The sequence below is a fragment of the Phlebotomus papatasi genome, chromosome 2 (genome assembly GCF_024763615.1).
Source record: "Phlebotomus papatasi isolate M1 chromosome 2, Ppap_2.1, whole genome shotgun sequence".
In the NCBI taxonomy this organism is placed as follows: Eukaryota; Metazoa; Arthropoda; class Insecta; order Diptera; family Psychodidae; genus Phlebotomus; species Phlebotomus papatasi.
In genome coordinates this window covers 51,993,133-52,020,301 of record NC_077223.1, presented here as the reverse complement: position 1 = coordinate 52,020,301, position 27,169 = coordinate 51,993,133, and the positions used below count along the sequence as shown (strand labels likewise).

The 27,169-nt window shown below is 34.8% G+C and overlaps 3 protein-coding genes across 3 annotated transcripts in view; 2 read left to right on the top strand and 1 right to left on the bottom strand.

Moving 5' to 3' along the window:
- The window catches only part of LOC129801467 (uncharacterized), a 34,248-nt gene extending 27,493 nt beyond the window's left edge, over positions 1–6,755 (bottom strand). Inside the window, exons 1-3 of the mRNA XM_055846555.1 lie at positions 6,696–6,755; positions 2,422–2,636; positions 1,325–1,454 (exon numbers count right to left, since the gene is read on the bottom strand). Of these exons, the coding sequence (XP_055702530.1) occupies positions 1,325–1,454; positions 2,422–2,619 (328 nt within the window). The 5' untranslated portion in view covers positions 2,620–2,636; positions 6,696–6,755. The remainder of the gene's footprint in view (positions 1–1,324; positions 1,455–2,421; positions 2,637–6,695) is intronic.
- Positions 6,756–7,216: 461 nt separating this feature from the next.
- LOC129801600 (uncharacterized) lies at positions 7,217–11,843 on the top strand. The gene is made up of 4 exons (XM_055846823.1): positions 7,217–7,324; positions 7,535–7,728; positions 11,511–11,586; positions 11,645–11,843. Exons 1-4 carry the CDS (start codon positions 7,252–7,254, stop codon positions 11,815–11,817), a joined length of 516 nt encoding a protein of 171 aa, XP_055702798.1. The 5' UTR covers positions 7,217–7,251; the 3' UTR covers positions 11,818–11,843.
- An 11,384-nt stretch (positions 11,844–23,227) lies between these two features.
- On the top strand, positions 23,228–27,169 carry LOC129800984 (uncharacterized). The gene has a single exon (XM_055845733.1). The coding sequence runs from the start codon at positions 23,228–23,230 to the stop codon at positions 27,167–27,169; it is 3,942 nt and encodes a 1,313-aa protein (XP_055701708.1).

Sequence of the window (27,169 nt, the reverse complement as noted above, 5' to 3'; positions counted from 1 at the left end):
TGTTTTTCATGAAAATTAATTAGTTTTAATTAAAGATTGTTTCTGTTTATGTTAATAGTGAATCAATCATTAAATTTCGGTTAAAATTTCCCAGCTGGATCCTGAATTTCGCGTAAAAAAGTATATACTTTGTGAGCATCTCTCCGGTGAGGTAGTGTTGCCTATTCCGGCAACATCTTTTGCTTTCCTAAATTTCTTATTAATTTTGTGATTTTTTTTCAATTTCTGAGTTCTACAATGTCCAGAGAGAAAAACCATCGCGTCTATGAAAAAGATGATGTGGAATAGGCCTTGGAAGAGTTCAGGAAGGGCAAATTGCTACGGGAATCTGCGCATTAATTTGAGATGCTACTCTTCAGGTCTTCAGGACAAATTAAACGGAAGATCATAGGGCTTGTGGGTCATATAAACGTATTAAACTAAATATTAAACTCGTTCCGTTTGACGTTTTGAAATTTTCTATCCGTTGCGTTACAACACGTGGCCAGAAAAACAGGTGGACGGAATTTCACTAAAAGTGGCCGGAATACTACCCAAAGCAATGCCCATATTTTTATTAATTTTTAAATATTTTTGGATGTGATTTAAAGAAAACAAAGATGATAAACTAGTTTTCAAGGTTCCACACAACCCTCCCGAAAAGAAAGTAAGAAAAAATATCAATATGAATTAAAATTATTGCATTTCAAACTTGGGACTTCGGTGCTTATATGCAACTATGCCGAAATTTGGCACACTATAACAGCATATTATTTATGAATCTAAAAAAAAAATTAAAAATACATTTGGAAAAATTAATTAACTTAACTTCTTTTTATACAAGCAAAGGAATATACAAAATAAAAGCCTCAACTATTTTTTAGTGCTTTATAAGACAATTCGTTTGGGTTCCAGATATTCAAGATTAAATAATAAAGATCGCGAAGATATATATTAATAATAATGGTGGCACAACATTCCATAGAGGAACTTAGGCCTTCCTGCAAGGGGACTTCGGAACATCCATTATTATTTTTTCTTATACAGGGATGGAGTTGTCTTACTTGCTAAAGTATTAATAAAATACTTTAGCAAAAAATGTATGTTTTTTTTTAAAATGAAATTAGATAATTTAACAGGAGCAATCAAAATAATTAAGATCCAATTTGAGCTAAATGTCCAAATTGGAGGGAAATTTCTGGGGATAAAATAGGAATAAATTCTCAATGAATCCATCAATTACACTTCAACAAATGATCAAACATTTAACATGCAATCATTTTAACAGAATGCTTGATAATTAATCAAGAGTGCCATCAATCAGAATGAATTCCGATAAACTTACCTAAATCGAGTGAATCGCATGTTTCGGTATCAGTAGCAGTAACATTTGTCATGAGAGTGGATGCACTCTCGGTTGATGTGTTGATTGTTGCCTCAGAATTTGATGTTGTTGATGAACCCATGACGACGACCTGCAACCAAAAAGCACGTGGCAAATGTAATTAAACCAGAGAAAAGCAAACATACATTTCCCGCCAATTCACACAAGATCGAAGGTGATTGGAGAAGGAGAAATCTGTAAAAGCCATAAGGAGCTATACAGTGATTTATGGGATTTATGTTCGCCAGAGAAAACCTTCGATATTTCGCCATGATATGGGTTACATTGGTTCAGGAAAAGTGCTTCGAGATTGCGAGGGCGTCCAAAGACCCAAACCCCCCCTCCCCCTACTGAAAAAGCAATGTGGTGTAAATATTTGCATTTTGGCTCGAAAATTTCTTCTCCTCGAGATCATCAAACAGACTACACCGTGGCCCGGGAAGTGTGCTTACATACTCCCCAACCAGACACTTATCGGCAGAGAAGAATATCCCACCAACACTTATGGCCTGTATCAACAATCACGTCACCGGCACACGATCCTTCTATAAGCCCCCACTTCCTTATGGATTCTTTGGTTGGAGGAAAAACACCCCATTTATTTACTTAACATTGAAGGCAGAATTTCATATAATTCCCGTGGTTTATGCTCTTTCTCTATGCGGCAATACAAATTCATTTGAATGTGAATCACGGACACGCTAAAGAGAAATGATGAGGAATCGCGTGCAGAAGAAATTGCATAATATCAATATGATTCACCCTACCTTGAGAATTCAATCAGGAAGTGTTTTTATGTAGGGAATTTTCGCCCCACCAAGTATAACTTCTATTATTAGATAGGGAATCAGCTTTCTTTTCCATTTCACAAAATTGGACCATTAATTTCAACTTTTTTTGTTGTGTCTCAAAAAATTTTTCAGAAGAAGCTTCCCAAATACTTCTGAGACATTTTTATGATGATTTTCTTAATTTAATTTTTTTAGAATTGCAAGACGTAGTCGATAAGTCCATGGTCTATTTTGGAATGATTGATTGGAATTAAAATAAATGCTCACCTTAGGTACAGCGGGTCCTCTGGCTCTTGCATGACGTCCACTCTTGAAGTAGAGTCTTCGGAGGGCAGTTCCAGAGACTTGATCCGTCTCTGAACCACTGGAATTTCCTGGACTCGTGGGTCTGGCCATGGCAGCAGTTGTGGGATGAGGATGAGTGGTTGTCGTGGTAGTCTGGCCATGCGTCACGGACACAGTCATCGCACTGTGTGGCAGGGCTTTTGGGGTACAAAAAAAGGGAAAAAAAATAATCTTCCCAACTTGTGTTAACACCTTCATATTTACTTTTACGACAAGCAATAATTCATGGGGAAGAATTTTCTTGGAGTCATCATCACCTTTCTCTGGTTAATCCCACCCCCCCATTTCGCATAATTTCGATGTGAAATGCTTTGCAGATTAATGTAAGAGACACTGTTGGTTGAATGAACATTTAGGCGGCAAACAATGACAAATTTCAAAATGTTTCTCTGTCTCCATCTTCGTGCTTATCCAATTGTGTATCCCATAAATAATGTTCTGTTCTAAGTGCTTGTTTAAATGACTGAGAAACACTGTGAGACATATGCAATTAGTGGACAGACTATTAAATTATAATCTCCAGACACTCGAGCAAATAAAGGGAACTGACTCACTTACAACAGATACTCAGACAAAGTGCATAGTTTTATATAGTCCGCAGGATGAGGATGAGGAAGGGTATGCAATTTTCTCCCAGGACTTTTTTCTGTCCGAGAAAATTGTGTAACACTTTGGCATTTGATATGGTTCGATTATTGAGAAAAATTAGTGCATTCTGCCAGAGATATCATTTTACTTAAGTCGACTTAAGTTGTCTTTCATAAGAAAGCAGTCAACAAAGAATCATTTATTCGCTTTGATATAAAATTTTCTACGACGCTATAAATAGTCCGCGATGTTCATTTTTCCGTCTATATAGAAAATTGACAAAAGTTCCGAGTAATGTTCGCTCAAGAGAAATTACCATCATTCCCAAGCTATTACTGCACTAAATGCATCTGAACAAAGATGTTTGAATTGCAACTCAAAAATCGTAAAATTCCTGTAATTTACGCTCGATAAAATTCCCGCGCTTTTTATCCACCTCCACTTTCGCTCAAATTCGCTTTAAAAAAGTACACACTATACTCTGTGTAGAATTCTGTGGGGATGTAAACAGTAAATGTTCATCAGTAAACTTCTACGTAAATGTAATTTATTATTTCACGTGGCAAAATATTGCACGAAGAGAGGAGTTCAATCATTTTCCTTGAACGTTTTTTTCTTCGGATACTTCTTTTACGATGAAAATTCCGTTCGGATTTTCAATTTATCTTCTTTTCTCGTGTCTTTGGTGAGGTGCTTTAGGTAAATTTACTCTGAGACATTTTAGATGATTTTTTTTCTGTAGATAAATCCCAGATAATTTAGTCACAAAAAAATTGTTGTAGAAGAGAAAGCATGTCAGAAAAGGTCCGCCCTAAAGGAATATGAGCTTGAATTCTTTGAAAGATATTACTTAACTTCTAGTCATCACTAGAATACGATTATTAATAAATATATGGTAGGAGTTTTTCATCGTATTGCCCTGGGGGTTGCAAATATCTCTACGATGATGAAGGGCGTATTGAGGAGTGAGAGAGATCATACATATTTTTATGAAAGAAAATCAAATTAAAATTATCCTTGAGAACTTTTTAATATTATAAGAAACGGAGTTTTAGATAAATAAGATAATACTTTTGTTGAATAAGGGAGACTGGGGCAAAAAGTCACAAATCGATAATTTCAAGATTCAATATCTTCCAAAATAAAAAGGATAGCGGCTTCAATTTTTTTCCATAGATAGCTTTCTTCATATGTCTTCTTCAATATCGTAAAATTCGAACAAGGAATTCAGAAAATAAAAAAAAAAACATTGAAATTTTTATCCCTGTTTTTGAAATATTTTCCTTACAGCAGATATAAATTTTTACATATTTTTTCCAAAATTTGTGCACTGGTGAATATTTACTAAATTGGATTCCCTGTATTCAAAGCAGCTATCCGTTTTAGCATTTTCCAAAAATGCTTTTCTCCTGAAATCCTTTTATTAAAAATAACTATTTGGAGTAAAAAGTAACAAAATGTATGGGATAAAAAGTAATAGAAACCAAAGCAATTTCTGATGTCTCATAGCGAGAAGAAAGTCGAGTTTTATTGAATCTAAGATATTTAGTTTAAAAAGAACACAAAACAACTCTTTCCATTATTTTTAGTTTGGTGTTTATTCACTGAGAAAAAACGGGGCTGCGATTAACTTTTTGTCCTCATAACTTTAACACTTTATAGGTGTAAAAATATATCAACATTTTTTAATGTTAATTTTACACCTTATTAAGGGTAAAATTAACATGAAAAAGAGTAAATTTAACCCCTAATACGCCTAAAAAGCGTAATATTTACATCGATTTCGGATCAATACTGCAGGGTAAAATTAACATTTCCGGGATGTTATTTTAACTTTTTCGGATTTCTCTCAGTGTTCTGCACTTAAATGACATTTACTCGGTAACTCTTCTACAGATTTCGTCAAATTTGTCTCGCACAATTCGCTATTTACGCAGAATGGTCAAAAATTGCCTTTGAAAAATAACTTGAAAAGCGCTTTTGTCGTTCAGATACACAGTAAAAAAATTTTTGGTTGCTTTACCATGATTTTTATTGTAAATTTTACATTAAACATGTAATCGTGTGTACTAATACGCATTTGTGTAAATTGTACACATTTTGTCTGAAAACTTGTTAATTTATACACCTTTTTGTTTGTAAACCGTGTAATTTTACACGAAATTTCTAAGAAAATATACAAAACTGTGTAATCATTCCCAGTTGATTACACGATTTACAATTAGATAAAACTTATATTACACATTTTCAGATTACATGTTTTGTTGAAATCGTTGAAATATATAATTTGTGTAACTTTACAAGAATAATCGTGGTAAAAAAACAAAGCAACAATTATCCTAGTAATTTTTTTTACTGTGTAAAGAATACGCTGTTCTATAAAAGTGTAAAAAAGGAATAAATTTCCTATGAAAGTGTGTCATCTAGATATTTTTTATTTAATTTATGGGAGCCCGTAATAGAGCAAATCAAAATGTGATAATTTTACCCCATGTCTGATACTATTTGCCCCAACATTTTTGAGAATGGTCACAAATTATCTTACAGAAAACGGCTCGATAAAATGTATTTCCTTACAAAATAGAGGATAATGACTTTCACAAAATTTTAAAGCGGTTAATTTACTATAAAACTGCGCTTATTAGAAATTTCTAGGGCCTTCGGCTATCCTGTCAAAAAAATAAAATATCCATTTTGTGACTTTTTCTCCCAATTTTTGAATCGTCGGTAACCTAATCGTCCTTACACTGAGAAAAAAAGAGGTTACGATTTACTTTTTTTCGTCATAACTTTAACACTTTTCGGGTGAAAAAATGTCAACATTTTTTAATGTTAATTTTACACCTTTTTAAGGGTAAAATTAACACGAAAAAGGGTTAATTTAACCCCTAATACACCTAAAAAGGGTAATATTTACACTGATTTCGGATCAATAATGCAGGGTAAAATTAACATTTCCGGAATGTTAATTTTACCCTGCAGTATTGATCCAAAATCGATGTAAATATTACCCTTTTTAGGTGTATTGGGGGTTAAAATTACCCTTTTTCATGTTAATTTTACCCTTAAAAAGGTGTAAAATTAACATTAAAAAATGTTGATATATTTTTACACCTAAAAAGTGTTAAAATTATGAGGAAAAAAAGTTAATTGCACCCTCTTTTTCTTCTCAGTGTTCCGCCAATTCATCATTTGATATTTGGTTATTAGAAAAACTGAACTTAAATAAAGATTAAGATTGGAAAGAATTCAGCTAATAAGGTAAAAGGAGAATATGTTATGGTATTAATAAATGACTAATTTTGTGTTTTGATAACTTTCTCCAGCGTCGCAATTTTTGCTTACATTTCTAGTGGTGTCGCAAGAATATCATCAACAGATCAAATCAAGTTGTTTTCTGACAAGCACTATATTTTCTCAAGAATTTCTTAATTATTTTCACAAGAAGATATATTTATTTATTTTTCAGAGAACTACTCTTTAAATAAATATTCACACAATCCGCATATTCAAGGAAGCAGTGTTCTTTCATGGAACATAGTACATCAAGTGAGTGACCAAATTGTTTAAAATTCAAATTTCATCCTTCAAAAAGCTATTTGACTCACCTTTTGTTCTACGTGGTGTCGAAGGGGGTGCAGGTGTTGGACTGGGCGGAGTGATTCTTTCTTCTCTGGCAAAAATTCCACTTTGCTGAAAAGGAAAACAAAAGGAAATTAGCTTTTCAAGAAATTTCCCGCATCCAGGATTTTTCTAAAGCTTGAGAGCAAAAAAAAATTATTGAAAATGACGTGTTAAAAACACCTGCAAACGCTTAAAAATTCATCTGGCTTGTTTTTCTTCTCTTTGATGGATGAAAAATTGAATTTTGATACTGTGTAGTGTATACAAAAGTGTGTCTCGCATCAAAAAAAAATTGAGATCAAAAGGTAATGTTTCAACAAAATTCCTTGGAAGTTTTTTTTTTTTTAGAATAAATAAGTCTGATAAGACTCTATTCAGCATTTCCGGCTGTTTTCAGTGAATGCAATCGAATTTTATTTTTTGATTAAGTTCTTTGCTGAAGTGTTTTTTATCTTATCAACAATTTTCCCTATTGCTCTGCTATTGATAAAAGAAGTAAAAGCAAAATAAATCTTTCTTCAGTGTTCTATTGTGTTCCAAATGAATCGTGTCAATATTTGGTGGCTCCTTTTCCTAGCTTTAACCTCCCCAGGAATCAGAAATTGGACAGAAGGTGAGAAGATGCGTTGAAATAAATATCCGCGAATGTTGCAACAATTTTTGTGGGTTTATTCTTTTTCTGCCGACTGATTACGTGTTCAAATGTGTAGAAATCTGTTGACGTGACCGAAATAGCATCGCGACGTCATTAATTGCCTCGAAGTTTTTATATGTTGCTCGATGTTCAATGATAAATCTACCTCATCTTTGGCCAATCTTTCAGCACTGAGATGCTATGCCTGCACATATGTGGCCTCGCAGCAGAGCGACACTACATGTATCGATAATCCTGAAGAAATTACGGGACAAAACATCGTTAATTGTGATAAAAAGTATTGCACCATCCTAAGACAGGAGCTACTGGATCCAGCAGGAAAAGTTGAATCTTTTCAGAGAAGCTGCGAGGATTCTCCTCTGGTAAGGGACATTCCAAACATTTTAATTGGATTCTGTTTGTTATCATTCATGTTTTGGAACTTTAATCCAGATTCTTCTCATACACTGAGAGAAATCCGAAAAAGTTAAAATAACATTCCGGAAATGTTAATTTTACCCTGCAGTTTTGATCCTAAATCGGTGTAAATATTACCCTTTTTAGGTGTATTGGGGGTTAAAGTTACATTTTTTCATGTTAATTTTACCCTTAAAAAGGTGTAAAATTAACATTAAAAAATGTTGATATATTTTTACACCTAAAAAGTGTTAAAGTTATGAGGAAAAAAAAAGTTAATCGCACCCTCTTTTTTTTCTCAGTGTATCCGTTTTAATATAATTTTCAAATTGAACGTTAATTGAACTATTAAGTGATATTCTTAATTATATCACAAAATTTTATCACGGTCAAGCTGAAACTTTGTTTAATTTGTTCTATGACGCCATGAATACGACTGGCTAAAAACTTAACCAGTCATAAGTTCAGAATTAACCCTTTAAGAACGAGACACCTTTTACTGACCGAAAATTTTCGGTCTTTATTTGTTGCTGATTTAAATCAGCAATGAAAACGAAACCGATAAACAAAATCAATATTGATTGTCTTTGTCTTTGTTGAACAAAATCAATATTGATTTTGTTCAACAAAATCAATATTGATTGTCTTTGTCTTTGTTGAACAAAATCAATATTGATTTTGTTCAACAAAATCAATATTGATTGATCCAAGGGTAAATACCCTTAGACAATCTAACAGAGTCTGATTTGATATATTTTTTCTTCTAGGACGATAGAGACAAAAATATCCTAAAAATTTAAGTAATTTTTCTGAAGATACCAATGAATGATAATTTTCACTCTAATGAAAAATATTATGAATAGTTATTATACTTTCTATTCCCAAAAGAGTTTTGCTTAAAAAAATTGGAAATATAAAAAAAATAGAAAAAAAATTATTCGTGCGGTCAATTGATAATTCGTTATTTCTGAGCTTAAATATAATAAATAGCAAATAGTTGGAGAGATTTGCAAAAAATATTATAGATTTCTACAACCTCCTACTTTACGATTACGTGCAAACCTTCCAAAAAAGCTGAGATTGTAAAGAATCTCAGCTAAAATAACTTCAGGTAGGAAAATTTTTTTTCGCTGTTGATCTCGGGTGACCCAATCGTCCTTAAAGGGTTAAAGCCTAGTAACTAAAAAACTAAGAGTACAACTTTCCATAACGTCTAAAAAAGTTTGTAGGATCAACGTTAGTGGCACTATAGTCACAAAAACTGATAATTTCATTCTCGATTTGTTTATTTATTTGGCAAAATTATTTGGCGTAATTATAGAGCACAATTTTTTCGAATTATAGTCTATTTCTTTTTCCTATAGAAACGATGTTAAAAATTAATGTGACTCTTAATAATAGCAAGATTTAAAAGAAGATTGTCACATTATAAAGAAATTCTCAGAAATATTTCACTTTCGCCATATTTAGGGACTAAAAGTCATTTTCAAAATACAAAACCTCATATTTACAGTGGAAACAATTTAAGTAGAGACAGTGACCCTGAATCTCTTATACGCGACGAAAATTACATTTATAGATATATTTTTATCCTTATAACGGAATGTTTTAGGTTTTTATTTTTATACTATGTTTAATTACTATGTGTAAGTATTTTTCTAACAATACATATTACCATCACTCACTCACAACTAAAGTAGAGCATTCGGAATTTTAATTAAAAAAAAAATAGGAATTGAAAAACGAAAACTCAAAATTTGAAGGTTAATTAGTGATTAATGGTATCAGTGATGAATTGAGGATAAATCCAGCAATAAGTGACGTTTTGGGAAGACGCAAGAATGTGAAAATCTTTTGTTAAAAGATGTATTAAATTTTCGTGTTTGCGGGAGTTTGGAATGATTGTGAAGATCATAGCTGAGCCTGCAAAATTCTCAAAATTAATAAAACTTAAAGCAATGCAGTATTCGCATACACTTAAGCCTTTTGGGTATGTCCTTAGAACCAATCGAACCAATAATGGTTTAAAAATCAACAAAAACTCAGGATTTTGATATTATGCAATGAGCTAAAAATGGTCCGTTCTAAGATTCTTATTCTGAAATGATAAAAGAAAAAATAATAATGAATGTTCCGAACTCTTCTTACGGGAAGGCCTAAGTTCCTGTATGGAAGTTGTGCCACAAATTATTTTAAAATTCTTAGGTCTGATTGGTCTCTCTAAAGGATATACTCACAAACTTAAGTGTACGCAAATAATTCACCCTGCGTTAGGATGTATTAATTTTGATAATTTTGCGGTCTCATCGACGATCATTCCAAGCTCTGGAAAACTCAAAAAAAAATTTAATAGGGCCTCTAACAGAACATTTTGTCATGCTTATACTTCCAAAAATTTATCTGCTCACCGATTGGATTCCTATTCATCATTGATAGACATTATGCGGAAAGTGACTTTCAAATTTTGAGTTTCTATAAATTCCTATATCGACTATTCCGATGTGAGTGATGGTAAAATGTCTAGAAAAATAGTTATAGCTTGGAAAAATATAAATTTTGAAAAAGCTTTAAGTTTAAATCATTCTGTGTTAATGTCGTCATCTTTTGTAGTAAGAATAAAATTATTTCTGTTATAACAAATGTCATTTTCGTCCTGTTTCAGGGTCACTGTCCTTACTTAAATTGGTCCCACTGTATCGCAATTTTTAAGCAATCGATACGGCCGATAAGGCCAAATTGTATAACAAGGAGTGAAATAGATTAAGCGGCATAAGCAGTTCTGCATTTCTCCTTTTTTCTATCAGTGTATCCCAGTCCCAGATATTTTGTTTTAACACGAAAAACACATTTATTCGCAAATTTAAGTGGAATTATTACATCCGAAGCCTCAACTTCAACTCTACAAATTGAATTTTCAAGTATTCCAGGCTGGATTATATAAAGTATCTCACCTACATAAACTGATCCAGGCTTATCATATGGTTTCCGTTTATCTAAATAAGTGCATTGTTCGATTGCCAGTTTTGTAGCAAACACAACAAATATTTTATGGGATTAATATGAATTAAGATAGTTCTAGATGAGTGCTTCATATCAACTTCAATAAATTTATCTTCACTTTTTAATAACCAAAACAGTTTTTTTCACTTTATTCCAAGTGCTTTTCTTTACTTTTTCATTGAAAAACAATATTTTTATAAAGTGTTACCTAGGTTTACTTAAAAAAATTATACACATTGTATTTCAATTTTGAGTAAATTCAAACAAAAAAATAGAGCAATTTTGAAGATTAATTTGCGAATAAAGAAAATAACTCATAATATCAGCATATATTTCAGTACAGTCCTGAAACTCATAAAACTTCAAACCTGAGCCCTTAAGAGTATTAGGACAAACTTACTTTGAAAATTAAGATATTTGATGAAAAAGGCCATTGACTATTTTAATGTTGACCATTGAGATTTTGGCATTTGTGCACGTGTCGAATATTCAAAGCCCTGAAAGTGATTAATTGGCTCCCAAAATCATGATTTAGTACCTTTTTACTATCCGCAAACCCAAAAGCAATCTAAAAATAATACCTTCAATAAATATTCCATGATGTTTTAAACATTTGGACAAAGAGATCGAATATGCAATGTTTGAAGTTAATGTCTTTGAAAGCAAATTGCGCATTCATTTAGATTTTAATTGCGGAAGAGATCAAATATTCTTGTCTCATTAACATTCTCGAATGACTCTTTTGCAGTTTCTTAACGATGTCATCGAGGATTCCACATACAAGACATATTTTCGCTCCTGCACGAGTGATCTCTGCAACAATGGTAAGACTTTCATTTGCCCCAAAATTCCTCATAAATATAAAATTATAATTCTTTTCAGGGGATGGAATTAGTTCTGGAGGCTCAGGTCTCCGTCCAGATGTTCCAGGAGAAAATATTCTTGTTCCAGGACTTCCTAACAAAGGCACTTTAATAAGTTCTAAGTCAGGAATTTTCATATCAACTTTTCTATTTGTAGCCTCAGTGTCTTTTAGAAGAATCTTATTAAAGTAATTAAAATCCTACAATTTTCAATTCTTTGCCAAAGGTTTAACTTTAATATTCCTATCAATGTGCAAATATATGTTTTTTTTATGTGGGAAAATACCATGGGAATTTTGTTGGATTTCGTTACGAGTGGAAATCCTTCGGAGAATTCGAAACGGATTCGTGAAAAGGCAATACATGCCACATGGACCGTTTCCCACGAATTTCATCTCAGGGATTTTCACGAGAAAATATCATGACATGACCAACAATTTTGCAGTGTTATTTGAGTGGGGGAAATCCACTGCATTGGGATCAATTTCCCAACTGAAAATGCGCTCGAGAAAATGTACAGAGTGGGAGCATATTGTACCCGTTGTGCCCAAATCTCACCCTGGAATACTATTCACATTTGAACTCTCCAGCTAATAGGACCACCATGAAGACCACCTAAAACACTGAATGGTTCACACCACGTTTTTTTTTTGGGCAGTTAAAATCCCTGTAAAATATTTCAGATTTTATCTCATTGAGGTATTTTGCAGCGACATGCGTCGCTTTAAAATACCCATCAAGCTCCAAAAGGTCAACATATCCGATTCATTTTTGTTAAAAATAATCCAAAGACCACAAAATAGGTAAATATCTCTTTTTCGACGGCTGTATGTGGCTATTTCCGTTAAAAACAATATGGGGAAGTAGGTTAAAATGTATTAGATAATAATACATAAATTCTGGGAAATATTTTTCTAAGCCCATTTTAAAGATAACCTCCTCATATGTCCATCTTGATTCGTGCCACTTTTCGACAGATGCTCACACTTAATGTCTTATAGTAATATTCAAGAATAGCAAATGCCTGAAATGTAAGTGTGGCACATGTTAAGCTTCTAAACTTGTTCATAAGGTTTAATATTTAAAAATCATTATATGTATTAATAACATTAACTTTAAGTTCAAGACATTTATATTAATATTTAGCTTCCTACGTGATTTTATTTTAATAATGCTTATTGTCAGAATGAGGATTGATAGATAAATTTCAATTAAGACATTATTAGTCAAGAGAAAAGAACTCAATTTAGTTTTGTATATTAAAGAAAAAAGATATAATATTGTAATCATGAAAATGTAATATTCAGCAAAATCCATTCCTGAAAGTGAGGACAGAGATTGTTAACCCATTAAGGCTGCGCTTACAAATTTTATATTTGAACATGTAAAGATAAATCGAATTTGGATGAAAAAATCACGATTGTGTCTTGAGCCTATCCGACTCGAAGGACCAACAATGTGGTGAGTAACGGAACTCAAAAGTCTTCCCTACAACACTGTAAGAAATTTTTGATGCGTCAACAATGGCATAAATGAAACATTGAACTTAAGGAGTTACATGGGTCTCTCATGTCAAAAAAAATATTTTTTTATTTTTTTTATTTTATAGTATAACATTTGAAAAATATTCTCAGAAAATTTCAAGTCAATCCTAGTAAAACTCTCGGAGGTAGAGCAGTTTTAGTTATGCATTCCGCCCGCGCGCGCATATTGTTGTAAAACTTTAAACGCGTTTTTCTCAAAACACCGTTTTACAATGCGGTAGTCAAGATTACTCAGAGTCCATTGAACCGATCTTTCTGAAATTTTGCATACTTGTTTTGAGAAGTATTATCTAGTGTTTGAACGCAGGATTTGCACTTCCTTTAATCAGAACTATTTTTACAATACAAAATGTGTTGAAAAATAGGGTAAAATTGATCCTTTTTACAAAAACTTTTGCCATAAATCCAAATTTTGCTTTTTCAAAAATTCTTCGGTCATCCACGGGTCCAACTAATCCTCTAACAGAGTATATTTGGATTTTCGAATGCAAATAAACCTACTGGGGGAAATCCTGCCTACCGCAAGGTCTGTTTTTTGAGGAATGGTTCCGAAAATCAGCTACCAACGGTCGAATTTTCAAAATTTTTCAATTTTTCTTTTAAAAATTGTTCTAAAGTTACTCTTTCATATCCCAAAAGTTGGAATTTCTAAAATATTTTCTACATAATAAATTATTATCAGAAAAAAGGTCTATTTTTTGACCTGAGAGACCCATGTAACCCCTTAAGTAAAGCCATTACACCCTATTTTCCTTGTAATGATACCCAGTACGATCTGTACTCCTTCAAAATCCCACAACGACGTCACTGTTTGGATAGGACATTCTAACCCAAAATAGTTTATTTGTCTAAAACTGTTTAAACTTACAGTCTCAAAATAAACTATAATTTCCCAAGATATCCCAGTCACTTTTGATGTTACTCAAGACTTTTTTGGGTCAATGCACCATAAATTGAGTGCAAAACTTTCGTTGGCACGAGCTTTGGAGTTCTTCATGGAATGAAAAGTGCGGGAGATAATTGACGTCAGGTGAAAACATAAAAATCACTCGTGTGAGGGATTATTCAAATGACGGGGAAACAATTGTGCCAGCTGATGGAAGAAACGTGTACGTACAGCCCCGAAGGTGAATTCTCGGGAGGGCTGAAAGTAAGAGTGATTTTGGCGGTGAAATATGATCAACAGCATTTGGTGTGATGTGCTATTGCAAAATTGCTCACGATGACTTCATCAAATTGACGACGACAGTGCCGGCTGATGTCAATAACATCTCGAGCACGCCCCAAAAATAAACGGTTGGTGTTGCAATTCTGGTCCTAAAATTGACCAGAATGTGCTTCTAAAAGCGTCACAACTTGCAATAGATTTCAATTTCTATGCGAGTGAGCATATCCCTTTGCTCTTTTGGGATCCGTCGGTAGCTATAAATAATATCGATGGTGATTTAAATAGAAAACACTGTGCAAGATGTTGGCCACGTCGGCCAAAAAAGCATAAACTTAGAGTTAATGGCATCGCATAGTGGCCCATTGGGCATCACATCTGACGCCCGTGCCAACAAATTGCACAATTCATCCTCCCCGATTCTACCAATTTTAATGTTTATACATCATGGTGCAGAATCAGATGATTTCCCAATTATTCTCCGGGGCAGACGCACCAAAAACCAAATTCAATATCAAAAGAATACCCAGGCCACAAAATTATTAATCTACTCATCCTGTGTGATACTCATAAAAAATATTTTTATAGCGACACTCTTACTACTGAATGGACTTTTATCATCCCAATATTTTATCTTCTAATTAACTGCCGAACTCCACTGTTTACATTCTTTATCAACTCACATTTTCTTCAAGAATTTTTTTTTTTTGGAAAGCTCTTGTGAAAGAATAAGCCACGGCGGGAAATATTTGATGGGAAATATTTGGGTTTCTGAACACGAAATATGATATAAGAGTGGATTCTTTTGAGATGACATGCGGAAATGTGCTAATGATCATTAACATTCCAAAAAAAACAGATATTATAAAAAATGCCGTTTTCTTTTGCTAATGTAGCTACGTTCTGCGGATTATCACAATAAAGTTATAACTGCAAGAAAACTATTCAATTTTTAAAATGAAAATGGTGGTAAAATGCATGAACTCACGACTTAGATTCTATACCTTATAGTTTTGCAAAATTTACTTAATGTTTTAAAACCTCTTTAGAGATTCAACTCATGGGTAAGAACGTCGGTAGTTTGACCATTTTACAAAGTTTCCCCACTACATAATTTGCTTTAAAGCTTACCAGTTCTCAAACGATTTGAACCGATTTATGTATCAATTTTTAAGTAATTGGTTTGGAAGGAGAAGAGGAGGGTAATTCTCTCAACAATAAACTGGTGCAAGTGATTTTAAGAGGGATGTCTCCGGTGATTGCCAGTGAAAATGTTAGTCACCCTAAGATGAAAACACTTTTTTGGTTTTGCCCAGGGCTTTCAATCCTGATGGGGATCTTCTTCAGTGGTCAATTAAATTGTGTTTCCACAGTCAGAGCCACACGATCCCTAAGAAAGACTCTGGAAACACAATTTAGTTGACCATTGAAAAAGATCCCGATCAGGATCGAAAGCTCTGGGCAAAACCAAAAAAGTGTTTTCATCTTAGGGTGACTAACATTTTCACTGGCAATCACCGAAGTCATACCTCTAAAGAGAAGAGAAGGGTTGGGAAAAAATGAAAGTAGTGGTATTGGTCCTTGAGTCGATTTATGGGAGTGACTTTTCAAACTTCCAAAATCGCTATCTCCAACCATTTCGTTTTTAGAAATACAAACAACAGAACCTACAGATGAACGTAATTTATCAGAATTTAACAAAGAATTATGACGGAAAATAAAATATGTATGTCATTTTCAACATATTCATTTTTTATAATTGACAGATAATATTGACATGTGTCAATTCTTTAACAAATGATCTTAATCCTAATCTTAATGAATTTACCGTAATTTCCCATTCCCGTTAACCAAATTATTCGTGTAATTTATTAATTTCATTCGTATAAGATCAGGAATAATTTATTTGAATATTACTAAAATATACCAAAAGTCGTAGATTGATTGAAAGAAAATAAGCGTATGTGAAATTGAGATATTTTCGGACGTTTTTTGCCCTGTATATGGATCAGTTTGTTTTCAAACACAGCATCCATTAGTTGCAAAAAGAACAGTCTCTTCTCTGTGATCTGGGCAGAAGATCTCTGTGAAGAGGAGCCGATATCTAAACAATCACACACCGTGGTGGCATCTTTAGAAACGAGAAACGCATCCGCGGGCTCAAAAATAGAGCAAGTAGCTAATTCTGCTGAAGATGAACCCAAAAATAGGAACTCAACTTTAACTGAATTTGCTTTTCTGTAAATTCAAATTTCCTAGTCATAGGTCTTTGCACGTTTTGTCTAAAGCTCTTGCCCAAACAATAACAAAGATCCGGTGACAAGTTTTTACCAGCGGAGAATTAATTAATTTTCATCTCTGGCTTTTAGGAATTTCATACTGTGGTCCACTGCACAGTCAATATCAATTCATTGGCAAAGGGAAAACTGTTTCAGTGTTGATGAAACTGGAGAGATTCTGTATATTTTTACCATTTTCACAGGATCCTCTAACACATCACGAATCGTCGCCTTTTCAACCTCAATTTCCATCTACTTTTCGCACCAATTGGCAAATATTGTTGATTTGCTCTTAATTTTTCTTGCGATTCTTCTCATTTTTCTTTTGACTGATTCACTCCAACAAAAAAAACTATGTCAATGAGGTTCACTTTTCACATAGTGTGAAAAGAGGAAAGTTTTTCCTGACATTTTTCTTCAATCGACAGTTCAATTAACCCATTCACTCGGGTAAAAATATTTCACAATAGGTATTCTTTGTATCTTGAATTATTTATTTTGTTAATGTTCAAGATTAAAATATATTGTCAACAATGCTGAACTAAAATAATTTCTAACAAAACACTTAAAATTAAAAAAGAAAGTATTAAAATGTGTGCAAGTAAAAATGATATTTCATTGTAAATTGAATACAAAGACTATATCAACCTATTATAATCTTTACCGGGTCCAGAGGAAGCCGTATGAATTTTATAAAAGTGAAGCTAGGTTTAATTTTTGAATGATGTTGGGTTAAAGGAACACCTAATGGTGCAGTAAGAACGTCATAACCTGTAGTTGCTTTTTCAATACTTGGAATTCATCTATTTGGGATAGGAAATTATCCGTTGAATTTTGGGGGTAATGGGTCTGGCACACCTTTTAGATAAGGAAAATTTCATTAAGTCAAAATTCACGTCCTTTTCTTTCTTAAAACTTTTGCATATGTCTATCCCACTCTTCAGCACTCTTCTTCTTCTTTTGATCGTCACATAAAATTAAATTTAGTACAGTCCAATTTTAAGACCGAAAGAATAGGATAGACTTATGCAAATATCTGTCGCCAAAACCTGTTTGCTCGACTCGATTCTTTATCCTCAAAATTCCACTCACAGTCGAACTTTCACGCATTCCGAATTCCAAGTACCCCGAGTTGCAAGCTGTCCGAGGTTGACTGTAAAGACTCTCAGTTACCATAAGCTTGTCTGGGCTAAGCCCAGTGGGCTTATCTCTGGTCAGTTTCTATTCTAAATCTTTTGAGTACAGAAGGCCAACACAAGAAATAAAAGTTCATTGAAATCGGTTAAAAATATTAGAGATAGAGTCCAGCCAAGTTAGATGTAGTAAGGGTTCGAGTACAGTGGCGTGGGGTGGGGACAGATGCGACCCAGCGTTAGAAAGATCTCTATTTCAGATTCAATATACTAAAATATCATAAAAATTGCTTGTTCAGGTCTTCAGGTCAGAGAATATCGAGGGAAGAGTACGACCCACCGTTGGAAAGGTCTAGAACTCAACCACAACATACTCAAATTTAACGAAAAAAACTTCTAGTTTTCAAAAATTCGAAATCGAAATTTTGAAAATCTATTTTTCGATTAAGCAGACCTTCGAATAAATCGGATGCAGTTGGGATGTCAAAATAATTGTAGTATACCACGAGGGCTTTCCAAAGCTACAATTTTTTTTTCAAATTCTGACAATAAGAACCGGAGACATGGCCATTTGAAAATTAAATTTTTTACTTCTTATAGCTCGGATCAGGGTGGTCCGGGGGACTTAATTTTTTTTATTCGAAAGGTGTCAGTCCTAGCTGTAACAATAAACAAAAGTTATTGTGCGTTGGGCTTAATAATACGTATAGTATATAATCTAATATAATACGTATTAACAATAATATACATCCATTTGATATTTAATATATAAAATATAACCCAAAGAGACTGAAATTTTTTTTGCCAATAAATTTGCAATTTTGCCAGCGGAACATCTGGCAATTATCTCATTCGGTGGCACGCGAAGGGGTTAATGCTTTGCATTGGTTGTGGATATGAGAAAGTGAAAGGCGCGAGATGCAAATTGTTCTTCTTGGAAGACAGAGTCATGATGGGTCTCAAATGACCTGCCAACCCCATCAACCATGAGTGACTATGTGGCATTTTGCCAGCCACAATTGAGAGCAAGAAACTGCACAATACGCACCAAATTCCACCCACCGTCCTACAAATTGGGCCACAGGCCCCCAACCATCCGTCCAGGAGTCCTGACAAAGACATTCTGGTCCGATCCGGATGGGGTTCTTTGGATGTGGAGAATGAGAAGTTTTCCGCAGATGTCATTTGGGTATAACAAGGCGATATGTGGGGCGAAGGAAGTTCTCATTTAATACTGTGTAACTGTTTGAATAAACAAAAACAGTATGAAAATCAATTGACGTCACAGCCTATCCCTCCTGATTGTTTCACGAGAAGTGGTTATAATGTTTGCCAGACGATTTCTCAAAGCTCAAAGTTACTCAACACCCATTTAAAATGAATGTTTATTTAATTCAATTTGCCTGTGATTTTCTTAAGACTATTTTCACGCGAAAATTGTCCATTTCTTTTGATTCCTTTTTAATATCCCATGACGAAAGCTGCAAAGTGGTTGGCGCGCTTTTCGCTGAAAATCCCATAGTGTTACTCAATCGCTGAGGCTAATCACTTCCTGGGAATTGTCTCGGAGAGACAGTCATCTTCGTGCAGAATTGTGAAAAATAAAGACAGTAAATAGACTGTGAAGTGTGAGCAAAAATAAATGGACTCTTTCATCCCATTTTCATTCACTCCTCTTTTCTCTCTAAATCACTTTTTTCGCACGCACTTTTAAGTGGAAAACTGGGAGAGATGTCGTGTCTCTAGTGAAAGATTTATTTCTTTCTGGGCAGATACAACAAAGAGACAAACTGATGAAGATTGGTAAAAAAAACATGGATTTTCCTGGAAAATCAACACTCACAGAAGTTTCTTCAACTCTGTCTAAGATTAAGATTCTACGGATGCAGTGATTCCTATTTATCTTGAAATATTGTGATATGTAGATGTAAATAATTGAATAGGATAGTGACACATCTACAGAAAGGCATCAGCTGTGCAAAATGCCAAACCAAATGCAGAAACTCAAATTAGTATAAACGCTTAAATCAAAATTCAAATGTAAGGGAAAGTACTCTCACTTCGAACGTTCATGCCTTCGAATAATGTGGATTTTTCCTAAGAAATTTACATATTTTTATTTAGTTAGCTTATTATCAGTTATTGATAAATATGTGATAATTATGTTTAAATCTCTTAGGAAAAATAAATAAAAAATCACATTATTCGAAGGCTTGAACGTTCGAAGGGAGGGTACTTTCCCCTAGCAAATTAAAAGATAAAATTGTAAATGTAAAATGTAGAGAACAGTAATCCCTCGATTTTGAGTAGTATGTATTTAATTAATAATATAATATTTTTTTCTACTCCTTGCTTCCTAAAACTGGGTAATAATTTTCGTAAAATTTTGGAAATTTGAAGTTCTGAATTCTTTGACGTCACGCTGTTGTGTCTTTCCGTCTGTCCGTTCGTCCGGACATTACCGGGCCTAGAGGTCAAATGATTAGAGACAGTGACTTAGAACCTTCGAGGGACCTCCATAATATGAGATTCTATACTCCGATACAAAACCATTAGCGGTGCAGATTTTACCGCTAAAAAGTAAGTATATGAACATAAATCTCTCTAGAGTTTAAACGCCATATAAGAGATTTTTTTTTCAAAATAGAGTGTTTTGAAGTACCGTCGTTGCGGGTGACTGTGTTCCGGAGGTGACTTTGCAATCTGCTGTCCGTAAGACTTTCTTAAATTCTAGCACATGCTGATTTTCGCTGATCCGGTCTACTTTGTCGAAGTATATAAGGATATGTCATGTAGCAAGTAATGTTAAAGAATCCTTAAATACACAGTAAAAAATTGTGTGAGAAATAAAGTTGTGTATTTGAAAAGTTGTGTAAATTCACAAGCAATATGGTTGTAAATTGTAAAATTACTATCATAGTGGTGGTACGATACTAACATAATGCTAGTAAAATTATGTATTGTGTAAGGAAATTTGTGTATTGGAAAATTTGTGTGAGAACTGTCAAAATTCCATTGTTTACTATTGCAATTTTTCTAAGATTTCAGATAGATTTTGCATTTTTAACTGCCTAATTGTCTTCTGGAATCATTCATTGGATTCTTAAAATGTGCCTCAGTCGTGAAAAATTAGGAGTAATTATGTAATAACAGAAAACAGAGGAAGCATCATGTAAATTAGAAAAATTGACGATGCAACTCTTGGCCATTTGCTGAAGAGAAGTAAGCAAGTCGGTAGCGCAGGCAGAAAACACGAGACCATCAACTCAAAGATTATGGGTTCAAGTCTCAGGCACTCTCTTATTTTTTTCCTTTTTTTATTCTTTTTTTCTTTTTTGTCTTAGTTTAATACCGAGACATATCACAGATAATACAAATAAACCGAACAAAATTGCTCTACAATCAAAATTATAGACAGGAAGCCATTTTATAAAATTGAAAATACACAACTTTGCCAATACACAACATTTCCAATACACAAAATTTACAACCATAGCGCTCGTGCAAAAATTACCAATCGTAGTGGTTGTAAATTTTTTTACTGTGTAGATACCTGTAGTTTCAAAACTACACAGTAAAAAAAATTACAACCACTACGATTGGTAATTTTTCCACGAGCGCTATGGTTGTAAATTTTGTGTATTGGCAATGTTGTGTATTGGCAAAGTTGTGTATTTTCAATTTTATGAAATGGCTTCCTGTCTATAATTTTGATTGTAGAGCAATTTTGTTCGGTTTATTTGTATTATCTGTGATATGTCTCGGTATTAAACTAAGAAAAAAAGAAAAAAAGAATAAAAAAAGGAAAAAAAATAAGAGAGAGTCTGAGACTTGAACCCATAATCTTTGCGTTGATGGTCTCGTATTTTCTGCCTGCGCTACCGACTTGCTTACTTCTCTTCAGCAAATGTCCAAGAGTTGCATCGTCAATTTTTCTAATTTACATGACGCTTCCTCTGTTTTCTGTTATTACATAATTATTCCTCATTTTTCACGACTGAGGCACATTTTAAGAACCCAATGAATGATTCCAGAAGACAATTAGGCAGTTAAAAATGCAAAAATTGTCTGAAATCTTAGAAAAATTGCAATAGTAAACAATGAAATTTTGACAGTTCTCACACAAATTTTCCAATACACAAATTTCCTTACACAATACATAATTTTACTATCATTATGTTAGTATCGTACTACGAATATGATAGTAATTTTACAATTTACAACCATAGTGCTTGTGAATTTACACAACTTTTCCCATACACAACTTTATTTCTCACACAATTTTTTACTGTGTAGTCAATAAAATGCATATATAAGTACTTTGCCAAAAAACGGCTCAGTAACCAATTTATTTGAAGGTCTAATTCCAAAAGCGGTTTCAAAGTAGTAAAATTGTCTAAATTCATTTTAAATTTATTTGACTAGAATAATCCACTTCGATTTTGATAAAATTTATTTTATTAAAATATCCTTTTTTCGCTATTTTCTTTCTAGGAACGCATGATTTATGTTATAAAACAGCATATAACAATCATCCTAAAGCTTTATTGGAAAAGTATTTGAATAAAAATCATCCAATTTATGAGACCGTAAAGATGATCGAGATCAACAAAATGACATGGTTGCCATTTTGATTTGACGTTCCTGTCCGCCATTTTGAATAACCGTCAAAACCGAAAAATCGTCTGAACTGAAATTTTTGCATGTTTCTAGCTGATGTGTATTTCGCTAATTTACGCATTTTCATTGTAATTCTTACGCAAATTCTCGATTACCTCATTACCTTGTCTCATACTCGGTAGCACTAAGTTAAAATTATATATGAAAATTGAAGAAATAAAACGAAAATTCGATAAACGGTGAGCAAAAAAAAACATGTAAGAGAAATTAATCGTACAGTTTTTTTTGCAATGAAAATGCAATGAATTGCAATGAAAATGCGTAAATTAACGAAATACGGTGAGCAATTTACTGTCAATGTGATTCTGCCCTAAACCGAATAAAATAAAATTGTAAACTGAACCATGTACAAAATAACAATAAAAGCCCTGTAGATCAAAATAAATGGATAATAATAATAATAATAATAATAATAATAATAATAATAGTCCTCAATGGCATCTACACATTAAAGTAATGTCCGTCCATATTTGACAAAATTTTCCTTCAATATGGACATAAATTTCTCTAGTATGAGAAGCCATAAAGGACAACAAACTTATATGGCAAAGCAAATGATGAAAAACAGTTTTTGATATGTTGTTGTGAAATATTTGATTGAATTATAATTTTGTAATCCGTTAAAAAGAAATTTGAATTTTGAGAAAAACGCAGTAGGCGTTGAAACAATTAGTAGTCTGTGAAAAATTATGATACTGTGAAGGCAGTGAAAATTTATTGAATAAAGAATTCAACTATTATCTACATTTTCCAAATAATTTACATTTGGTGGTCCATCGGAGACGGATTGGACTGGACAGGATGTTCAGGACACCGAGGAAAAGCGATCGGGTGAACAAAGGCGTTCCACCCAAGAGATATGGATTCGAAGAGTCTCCACACGAGGGGGAGGCTGAAGCGGAGAATTTCCGCGAGACAGAGAAGTCTCTATTGGATCTAGAGATCTCTGAAACCAGGATGAAGCTGGAACTGATCCAGCTGGAAAAGAAGAAGGCACTTGAGGCCATGGGAAGTCGATCAACTTCAACACCGAAATTTTCACCCAAGTATGCTCCGCGAATTGAGCCATTGGATTCTGATGACACAGATGATGATCTGGAGACTCACTCTGCAGCTTCCCTGAGGAAGGAGTATGCCTCAGACATGAAAATGTTCATGTCAAGGCAAACTATGATGAAAGATATGAAAACCTTCGACGGAAGCTACCAGGAGTGGCCAATTTTCTCCAGCTGGTGGAACAGCACAGCGACAGCGTGTGAATTCACGCAGGAAGAGGCTTTGACACAGCTCGAAAAATGCCTGAAGGGAGATGCCCGGGAGACGGTTCAGTTCCTGCTGCACGATTCGAGGAATCTGCAGCTGATTCTCGACAAATTGGAGAAAAGGTTTGGACGTCCGGAATTCCTCATCATGACGATGATGGAGAAGGTGAATGAGCTGCCTCCGGTGAAGGAGGAGAAGCCTGAATCCGTGATGAAGTTTGCCTCAGCTGTGAGCAATCTGGTGTCGTCCCTGGAGGTAATGGGTAAGAGAAATTATCTTGATAATCCTCAATTAATGCGGGAAGTTGTGAACAAGCTTCCACTTTCCATGAAAATTCAGTGGTCAGAATCAGAGGAGGCTGAGATTGGTTCTTATGTAACCATGAAAACTCTTGCTGGGTGGTTGAACAAAAAAGCAGAGGCTGCTGTGAATCGTATGATTCTCTGTGGGGAATGTCCCAAGGGAAAAGACAAAAATGGTCCAGAGAAAAAGTCCAAAGTCCTTGTTACAGCTGAGGCTGTTTTGAAGCCATGTAATCTTTGTAATTCCACTGAGCACATGGCCAAAGATTGTGGGAGTTTTGTTAAAGCATCTGTGGACCAAAGATGGAAGATTTTGACAAGCAAGAAGCTTTGCTTCCTGTGCTTGGGCAAAAATCACAGTGCCCCTGAATGTCGCAAAAAGCAAAAATGTAAAATCAATGATTGCGGCAAAAAACATCATGAGATGCTCCACAAAGAAGTTGAACAGAGTGTTCAGCAGACTGAAGCAAATCCCTCTACTTCAGTGACTGTAGATGGCCAGGGAAGTAGCTCAGCTACTGTTAGTGGAAATCATGCCAGTAATTCGGGAGGTCCGAAAGCATCAGCTGATGTTTCCGGAAAAGTGGTGCATGTCAATGCGCAAGCGACAGTACCGAGAATGTTGATGAAAATCTTGCCAGTGTACGTTACAGGTCCCAGAGGAACTATCAAAGTTTATGCTTTCCTAGATGAGGGATCTACTATTACAATGGTGAAGGACACTTTGGCAGATAGAATGGGTTTGACTGGACCTAACAAACCGCTGAGATTCCAGGGAGCATCTGGATTGCCACAAATTGACAACACCTCGAAAAGTGTTGAGATGAAAATTAGAGGCACATTTTCTCATGCACGAGAATACACCCTCTACAATGTGAGAACTATGAAAGGAATGAGCTTGCCACAACAGACAGTGAATGTTCAGAAATTAGCCCAAGATTGGAGATTTTTGAGTGAGAGACCTGTCGAAGACATGGTGGAAGCTGAACCAGAAATCCTCATTGGACTCGATAATGTGGCATTAATCACATCCCGAGAAGTGATACACGGTCCATGGGATGCCCCATATTTGGCTCGCACTTTACTGGGATGGGTCATTATGGGGAAAGTCGCCAATTCCACTGAGAATGTGGAGAGCAATTATACAGTTTTGGACATTGAACGTGCAGATGATTTGTACGAAATGGTCAAGGAATCTTTTTCCACTGAGGCTTTTGAAGTGAAGTCCAATATGGATACGATGTATTCTCGTGAGGACAGAAAGGCTCTCAAATACATGGAGGAGAATACGAAGAGGGCTTCAGATGGACGATTTGAAGCTGGCCTTTTGTGGAAAGAGGTTGAGTCTCCAAAAATGCCCGAGTCACGACAAGCCGCTTTTAAGAGGCTTCAACACACTGAGAAAAAGCTGGATCGTGACAAGGATTTGGCTGAGGCTTATTGCCAAAAGATTGATGATCATCTTCAAAAAGGTTACCTGAAGAAATTGGAGGATGTTGATCGACAGATTCCCATGGAAAAAGTGTGTTGTTCTCCTGCCCTCGCATCATATGCAAAAGAAGTCAATGCAAGAGACTTCCAGGAAGAGTATCCAGAAGCTGTGCAGGAGATTCTTAATCACACGTACTGTGATGATTACCTTGGCACATCAGAGACAACGATGGAAGCACAGAAACTAATCAGTGATGTAGTGAAAGTGTTCAAATCCGGAGGGTTTGATATTGTGAATTGGTGTGCTAATGACATGCAAGTGCTAAAAAATTTAGCACAAGATCAGCTGAGTGCAAAAGTGGTGAATTTTGAGAGCAATGTTTCCGAGAGAGTTCTGGGAATGCTTTGGCTCCCAAGTGAAGACGTGTTTACGTTTCAAGTGAATTTCCGACAAGTGTCAGCTGATATTCTCTCAGGAGAGAGACTCCCAACAATGCGAGAAGTGCTTCGACTGATCATGTCGATTTTCGACCCTTTGGGATTCATCGCAGTGTTTGCAGTGAAAGGAAAGATTTTCCTACAAGAAATGTGGAAGCAAAAGCTTGGCTGGGACACAGAAATTAGTGGTGATTTAGTGATTCAGTGGAGGAAATTCCTCAAAGAATTAAAAGAAATTGAAGAAGTGAAAGTGCCCCGATGTTTTTCTGTGAACCTTCCAAAGGCTCACCTGATTGAACTTCATGTGTTTGGAGATGCGAGTGAAAAAGCTTTTGCAGCAGTGGCGTATTTACGCATAGTGTTTGATGAGGGCTCAGATGTTTCATTGGTGTGTGCACGGTCTCGTGTCGCTCCTTTGAAACAAATGAGTATTCCTCGAATGGAGCTTCAAGCAGCAGTGTTGTGTGTGAGACTGGCCAAAACCATCCGAGAGTTCTTAGAAGTGAGAATAGACAATGTAGTGTTTTGGTCAGACTCAATGACTGTCCTAAAGTGGATAAGAAACGACAACAGGCGCTTCAAAGATTTTGTCGCGCATCGCCTTGGTGAAATCGAAGAAAACAGTGAAGTGAAATCCTGGAGATGGGTGCCAACGAAGATGAATGTAGCAGATTTGGCTACTCGTGCGAGTACAAGTGATCTTTCACCTGAATCTGTCTGGTTTCGTGGCCCGTCGTTCCTGAAAAAAGACTCAAGCCAGTGGCCTGAAGAAAAGTGTAGTGATTCTGGATTGGAAAGTGATGAAGTGGAAATAGTGAAGACAATAATCAAGCCAAAAAAGGATGTGAAATATCCACTTCCTGATGTGAAAAGATTTTCCAAGTGGTGGAGATTGTTGAGAGCAACAGCTCAAGTGAGAAACATTGCCAATTTTTGGCTACAAAAAGTGCGTGATCGTTTGAATCACAACAGTGTTAAAAGAGTCTTGCCATCACTGACCGTTGAGCATATTCGTGAAGCGGAAAGTGAGTGGTACAAAGAGGCTCAAAGTGAGTACCATGGGTTAAGTCTAACCGACAAGAAAAGCAGAGTGTACGGCCTTTCGCCATTTTATGATGACGAAGGTGTTCTACGAATGAATTCGAGGCTCACAAACAGTGAGTTTCCAGGCAAGTTTCCAATTATCTTGCCACCGAAGCACAAGGTTACCAGGCTGTTGATTATGGAATCTCATGAGCGTCATCTGCATTGTGGGCGTGAGCAAGTATTGAATGTACACAACCTGGAGAGTTCACGGACCGTGACATGA